General features: G+C 54.7%; 1 protein-coding gene across 2 annotated transcripts in view; it reads left to right on the top strand.

Annotated features, from left to right (window-relative positions):
• Positions 1-6,185, top strand: part of COX4I2 (cytochrome c oxidase subunit 4I2) — a 6,627-nt gene extending 442 nt beyond the window's left edge. For both annotated transcript variants that reach the window (XM_077769405.1, XM_077769404.1), the window contains exons 2-5: positions 943-1,024; positions 2,795-2,959; positions 3,623-3,754; positions 5,936-6,185. In XM_077769405.1, the coding sequence (XP_077625531.1) occupies positions 943-1,024; positions 2,795-2,959; positions 3,623-3,754; positions 5,936-6,072 (516 nt within the window). In that variant the 3' untranslated portion in view covers positions 6,073-6,185. The remainder of the gene's footprint in view (positions 1-942; positions 1,025-2,794; positions 2,960-3,622; positions 3,755-5,935) is intronic.
• The last annotated feature ends 990 nt before the right edge of the window (positions 6,186-7,175 follow it).

Genomic DNA, 7,175 nt, shown 5'->3' with positions numbered 1-7,175 from the left:
GGGAATTATCGTCTGTCCGAATAAGGGGCTCCATCTCTTTCCCCAAATGTGGGGCTCTTCATATGTGGAGCTCCCCACTTACGGACAGGAGCCCTTCCTTCCCAGATGTGGGGGCCCCCTCTCACTTACCACATGCGGTTCACCCCCTCCTTCTCTCTATTGGGTGGCCCTCTCCCCATATGCATGAGGAGGAGCCCTTTTTCTTTCCAGAAGTGAGCTACCCCCTTCTTCTCTGTTGTGTGCTCCTCTTCCTCCTTTTGACCGACTTTGGTCCTTGTCCTCCTCTATAGCCCCTCCCCACCCCCACGGGACGCCAGACTCCGAGATTCCCTGGGGGAATGGGGGCTTGGGCTCCGCCTGTCCCCTCCCCCCGCCAGATCCACAGCAGAGCAGGCATTGTGAGCACGTAGGCAGCCAATTAGGGGGGAAGGGGTGGGGGCCAGCCCGTCAGTGCAGAGACCTTGGCAGATGGCCCGGTGAAGAAGAGAGGTAGCCCCAGGACCTGCCCTCCCCCCACCCCACCTGGACTCACACCCAGTTTCCTCCGGAGGCGGAGCAAACAGCCCAGGGAGCTTTCCCAGCTTGGCCCAGCAGAGCTGGGGCTGGAACCAGAGCCCAGGCCCTCAGCCCTCAACTGCTGGGACCCTGCCTGGGCGGTTAGTCCTCTTCCCACTTCTCAGATGGTTCACTGAGGTCCCAGGAGGCGGACTCCACATGTCTAGAATGTCTAGAACCCCCATCTCCCCCCATCAGGGTCGCAGACAAAAGCAGAAGGGTCAGGGGCATGAAGATGACCTTGAACTCCTGGGACCCCTCCCCCCCCACCTGTGAAAAAGGGTTTCTCCGGCTGGGCTCTGAGGGTAGGGGCAGAGGGCAATGTGGGGCAAGACTCACACACACGCACACGCACACACGCATGCACACTCATGCACATGTGCCCAGATGTTCTTCAGAGCTGCTTGGAGCTTGGCGTTGAGGAAAGGAGGGCCTGGGATTCGGCAGATGCACAGCCCAGGAAGCGCCGGTAAGACCCGCACACCCCACCCCTGTCCAGCTCCAGGGCTAGGGGTGGGCTCCCGCCTGCCGGCTGCCCTGGGCCTGCCCAGGACTGTTTCCCACAATCCCACTCCTCGGGCCTGGGCCACGTGCCTCCAGGAAACAGAGCTCTCATTTGATAGTGGCCCCCTTCCACCCCAAGCTTCCTCAGGGCCTGACCCCTAAACCCAAAGAAAGGCCTTTGCGTCCTGAGGTGGAGTGTGCTGGCGGGAACTTGGACCTCCTTCCCAGCCCTGATCAGAAAAAAAAGAGGCCTAAAGCAAGAGAGACTTCCTCCATATAGCAGAAGGGCCTTCCTGACCCTTGGGAGAATAACAGATAACGTTTATTGAGCCCTTACGATGCACCCCATGCTGTGATCAACATTTCACACAGATTAAAACCCTCAGTCTTCATAACAACCATGTGAAGTGGATGCTAAGTTCTTCTCCCCATTTTTCAGATGAACAAACTGAGGCCCGGAGGCCTAGCTATTACAAGAGCCAAAAGCAGTTCCAATGCTGTTCTGGTGAGGTGGTAACAATGCCTTCCATGTGGGCACCTCTGGTGACAATAACCAGAAGCTTTATCGAGGTCCCCCTCATGCCCAGCCTTGCTCTAGACACCCTGGACACCCACACGGGGCCCTTGGCAGCTTAGCCATCAGGGAAGGCTTCTAGGAAAGGAAGCCAGCCGCAAAACCGACCTCTAGCAGTAGAATTTACCAGGTTGCCTGGGTGGCTCAGTGGGTTAAGCATCCGACTTCAGCTCAGGTCATGATCTCACGGTTCGTGGGTTTGAGCCCTCCATTGGGCTCTGTGCTAACAGCTCAGTGCCTGTTTCAGATTCTGTGTCTCCCTCTCTCTCTGCCCCTCCCCTGCTTGTGCTCTGTCTCTCTCAAAAATGAAAATAAATAAGCATTAAAAAAAAAGAATTTATGGAGCATTTGCGCTAGGCACTACACTAAGCCTTTCAAGTATATCATCTCGAGGCTTCCCATGACAGCCTGAGGTGGGCGCTTATCGCCCCCATTTTCCGGATGCGGACCCTGAAGCACAGTGAGGTCAAGGGGCTCGCTGGAGCTGCAGTGGGCAGCACTGGGGTTCAAACCTGGCTGACTGCAAAGCCGTGCCCTTGACCGGTGGTCAGAGGCACGCAGATAGCGCTTTACAGTTTGCAGAGCAGGTGCGCATCTGATCTGTCACGTCAGGCCCGTCTCACTCAGCCTTCATCCACCCATTGCCTTCGCCTGGCATGCCCTCCTTACCTCACCTCTTCCCACAAGGCTTGAAGCCAGAGGGGCTGCTGTGCTCCATATGGCTCTGTGAGTTTCAGCAAGTCACTTATAGGCTCAGTTTCTCTGTCTGTAAAATGGAGAGATAACAGTCTCGCCTGGCTCAGAGTGAGGTGGAGTAAATGGGTCAATTCACCTGAAGGCCTTAGAGTGGCTCCTGGCACAAAGTAAGTGCTCAATTAATGCACCCCTCCTTTTTTAAAAAAAAAATGTTTATTACTGAGAGAGAGGGAGAGCAAGCAGGGGAGGGGCAGAGAGAGAGGAGGGGAGACAGAAGATCCGAAGCTGGCTCTGTGCTGACAGCAGAGAGCCCGATGTGGGTCTCAAACTCGTGAACTACGAGATCATACCCTGAGCCCAAATCAGGACGCTTAACCAACTGAGCCACCCTCTTTTCCAATATTATGGTTAGAGCTGGGATGTCCCAGGTGCAGCCTGAACTCAGCTCGTCTGTTGTGCCTGCAGCCCACAGCAAGGAGAAGATGCCCCCCTACACCAACTACCATGCCCAGCGCTCCTACCCCATGCCTGACGAGCCCTTCTGCACAGAGCTCACTGCTGAGCAGCGGGCCCTGAAGGAGAAAGAGAAGGGCAGCTGGACCCAGCTAAGCCATGATGAGAAGGTGGCCTGTAAGTACCAGGGTGGGGCTGGCTGGGGAGAGGCGGCTGGGGTAGGGGGTGACTTTGAAAAGAAGGGCCCCCACTCAAGACAGCCAGAAACCCCCAGGCACCTGCATGCCTCCCTGAAGGGTGAAGTTGATTCCTTTGTTCACTTATTCATTTATCCGTTCAACCGCTTGTGCACGCCCAGATGCTAGCTGATGCTGGGGGTACGGGAGTGACTTCCCCAGATGGTTCCTGCCCTTGAGGTGCTTCCAGGCCAGTGGGGGGAGCGGACACAAACCCAGATAACTGTAATAGAGGCTTTGTGGCCAGAGTGAGATGTGTCCAACGCGTTGTGAGGACCTGAAGGAGAGACATGGAATCCTGGTGGGCCTTCCGGAGGAGGGCACTCTCTGGCTGGCCTTGAATGATGAGGAGGAGGGTGCTGCCTGGTAGTGGGAATGGCATGGGGAGGGATACAGGAGCAGGAAAGTGTGGGCATCGCTGAGTCGGTGTGGGGGGAGGGAACAGAGAGGCAGGTAAGGTGCCCCCAAATAAGAATTTGCTGAATGGACAGCACCTGCTGCAGGGAGGGGGAGGCTGGGGACCCCTGAGGCCAAGACTCGGTCCAGGGTCCTTGGAAGAGATGCACCCGAGACCCCTACCCCCTCACCCCTCATCTGCCTCCAGTGTACCGGCTCCAGTTCCATGAGACCTTCGCGGAGATGAACCGTCGCTCCAATGAGTGGAAGACAGTGATGGGCTGCGTCTTCTTCTTTTTTGGATTCACGGCTCTGATGATTTGGTGGCAGCGCATCTACGGTGAGTGGCAACCCCTCACCTTGCTACAGCCCTGGGCCCTACCCTTGTGGTCAGAGCCACCAGCCAAGCTCTTACAAAGCGACTGTGCTGGCGCTCGTCTGGAGAGTTTTGAAAAGTTTCGAAGAGAGGTGTAGGGTGAAGGGCAGAGCACGGCTGCCTAGGCTGGAATGTAGGGGCTCTGCCTCTCTGGACCTCAATTCCTTCATCTGTAAAATGAAAATAATAGTGCCCGCATCACAGGGTTTGTGAGGATCGAATGAGAGAGCTGAAAGCCAGCGTCTGGCACATAATCACGAATGGTAATGTTACCAGTTGCTGTTATTAACCCTCAACTTTTCTGTAACAGAGTCTCCAACGTACAAGAGCTTAAACAAGATACAGGTTTTGTTCCTCTCTCAAAAAAAGGCCTGGGGGAGTATCGAGACCCTGCAATGTCAGGCTCCTTCGTGTTGCTCTGACATCCTTAACTTGAAGCTTTCTTCTTGATAATATGGCTGCTGCGGCTCCAGCCATTAAAGCCTACATTCCACCCAAGTAGAAGGAAAGAGAGGATGCACTCCTCTTTAAGGTCCAGAAGTTGCACACACCCCTTCTGCTCACCACCTGTTGGCTAGGAGTGATCACATGACTGGCTCTAGCCACGAGGGAAGCTGGGAAATGTAGTTTTTAGCTGGGCAGTCAGGTGCCCAGCTGTTTAATACCACTGCAGAGCGAGTCTCAGAGTGTGAGACCCAGGACCGACACCATCCATCACTTGGGAACTTTTAGAAATGCAAATTCTCAGCCCCAGGCTGGATCTACCGAGTCTGATACTTCCAAGGGTGGAGCCCAGCAATATGTGTTTTAACAAGCTCCCCAGAGGGATTCTGATGCCTGCTCAGGTTTGAGAAACATCGCTCTGGAAGAAGTGGAGGGGATGTTGGGGAAGAGCGGGCAGTCCCTGCCCCGGTTGACCTCACCTCTGACGGCCTTGCCTTCTTTCTTCTTCTGTAAGAGTGTGATGTGAATCCCTGCTTTGCATGAGGGTGAAAGGAGAGAGCCTTTGGGAAAAAATTGAGTCTAGCCCAGGGTTTGGTGCTAACAGGTACCCGTAAATATCTTTTCCTTCTTTACCACACATCGGGAGAGAAAGTACTAGTGACTCGAGGAGGCCGAGCCAGCCTCAGGGGCAGATGGACCAGGAAGTAAGGTAGGAGCAGCGTAGGGAGCTCTGCCCCCAGACCTCCCCTGATGCACGTGTCAAGGCATCTGTCTAAGTGCCTTCTGAGTGCTTCAGCCTTTGAGTTAAGTACTGCCATCCCCAGATTTTTTTAAAAAAAGATATTCATTTATTTTTTGAGAGAGAGAGTACAAGTGAGCACAGGGCAGAGAGAGCGAGAGAGAGAGAGAGGGAGAATCCCACGAGGGGCAGAGGGAGAGAAAGAGAGAGGGAGAGAGAGAGAGAGAGAAGCAGGGTTCACCTGATGTGGGGCTTGAACTCATGCATCATGAAATCATGACCTGAGCCGATGTTACATGCTGGACGACTGAGCCACCCGAGAGCCCTGCCCTCCCCAGATTTAAACGGTTAACACCCCTTCCCTACCTCCTACCTCCACCCCCACCCCCAGGAACAAAAGAAGCTGTCTGGTCCCGGGCCCTCCCCAGTCAGGGGGAGCAAGCTCAGGAATTACAATAGCTACCACGGACAAAGTACTTCGCATCTGCCCCGCATTGTACCAGTTGTTTTATAGATACGAACTCATTCAGTCCCCACAGGCCTAACAGTCAGGACCTGGTCTTGACAGGGAAGGAAACTGAGGCTCAGAGAGATGAAGTGACTTGTTCAAGGTCACAAAGCAAGCGAGGGTGGGGTTGGGATTTGGATCCAGGCCAACTGTGAATCCGCGTTCCCAGTACCGTTGGGCCGCGCAGTAAGGAAGCGGAGGCTCAGGAAGGGGAAGGACCTTGGACCGATTCCCACAGCGAGTCCGAGGCAGAGCTGGGACCAGAACCCAGAACCCGGAGGTCCCGGAGTGAGGCTTCGGGAGGAAGTCTGGTGGGGGAGGGGGGCGCAGACAGGGTGGAGGGGCTTCTCAGCCCCTAATCCTGTGGCTGGAGACCCCGGCTCAGGGGGACAGAGTGGGGGTGGGGTGGGGCTGTCAGGGTCCTGACCCCCCCCACCCCGTGCCTTCCCCGCAGTGTTCCCGCAGAAGCCCGTCACCCTGACGGATGAGTGGAAGGCGCGGCAGCTCCAGCGCGTCCTGGACATGAAGGGCAACCCCGTGCAAGGCCTGGCCTCCCGGTGGGACTATGAGAAGAAGGAGTGGAAGAAGTGACGCATCCGGGCATCCTGGCTGCTCTCCCTGAGCTCCACCCTGGCCTCGGGCCCGCAGAGGGCCCTTCGCTCCTCGTAATCCCAATAAAGCTGGTCTGCTCTCTTCTGCCTGCAGTCTCCGCCGCAGTCTTTACTGGCCGCAAACCCTTCATTATGTCTGAAGTCAAGCGGTGTAGGGGCGCGCGGCTGGCTCAGTGCTTAAGCGTCCGCCTTCGGCTCAGGCCATGATCTCGTGGTTCGTGAGTTCGAGCCCCACATCGGGCTCTGTGCTGACAGCCCGGAGCCTGGAACCTGCTTCGGATTCTGTGTCTCTGTCTCTCTCTGCCCCTCCCCTACTCATGCTCTCTTTCTCTCTCACAAAACTAAATAAACATTAACAATTAAATAAAATCAAGCAGTGTAGTGAGGGAAGGAGAGGAATAGGCCACCTTCCAGGGGCCCAGAGTCCAGCTAGTCAGGGAGGGCTTCCTGGAGGAGTAGGAACTAGGGCTTAGTCTTAACAGGTATGTGGTATTAGGAAAGAGAGGAAGGGGGGGCGCCTGGGTGACTCAGTCAGTTGAGCGTCCGACTTTGGCTCAGGTCACGATCTCACAGCGTGTGGGTTCGAGCCCGGCGTCGGGCTCTGTGCTGACTGTCAGCTCAGAGCCTGGAGCCTGTTTCAGTCTGTGACTCCCTCTCTCTCTGACCCTCCCCTGCTCACGCTGTCTCTCTCTCTCTCTCCTAGAAATAAATAAAACATTAAAAAAAAGAAATAAATAAAACATTAAAAAAATTTTTTAAAAAGAAAAGAAAATATCAAAAAAAAAAAAAGGAAAGAGAGGAAGGGAAGGTTTTCCAAGTGGAGGGAATGGCTTGAGCAAAGGCAAATACACTCCTTTATCCAGTCAATTAACAAATATTTATTGAGCACCTACTCTGTGCCAGGTATTAACCCAGGCCATGGCGATGCAGCAGTGAATCAGAGTCTCCGGGCGCATAGTGGCAGGGTTCTTTTATGGAGGGAGACAGAAAAACAAATGTGTGAGTATAGCATACAGTATGTTATATGGAAGTGAGTGTCGTGAAAATCAAGACAAAGCAGGGTAAAGGGACAGAGTTAAAAGG

The sequence above is a fragment of the Crocuta crocuta genome, unplaced genomic scaffold (genome assembly GCF_008692635.1).
Source record: "Crocuta crocuta isolate KB4526 unplaced genomic scaffold, BGI_CrCroc_1.0 scaffold445, whole genome shotgun sequence".
Taxonomy (NCBI): domain Eukaryota; kingdom Metazoa; phylum Chordata; class Mammalia; order Carnivora; family Hyaenidae; genus Crocuta; species Crocuta crocuta.
The sequence above is the reverse complement of the archived record's forward strand: the minus strand, read 5'-3'. Positions and strand labels throughout refer to the sequence as shown.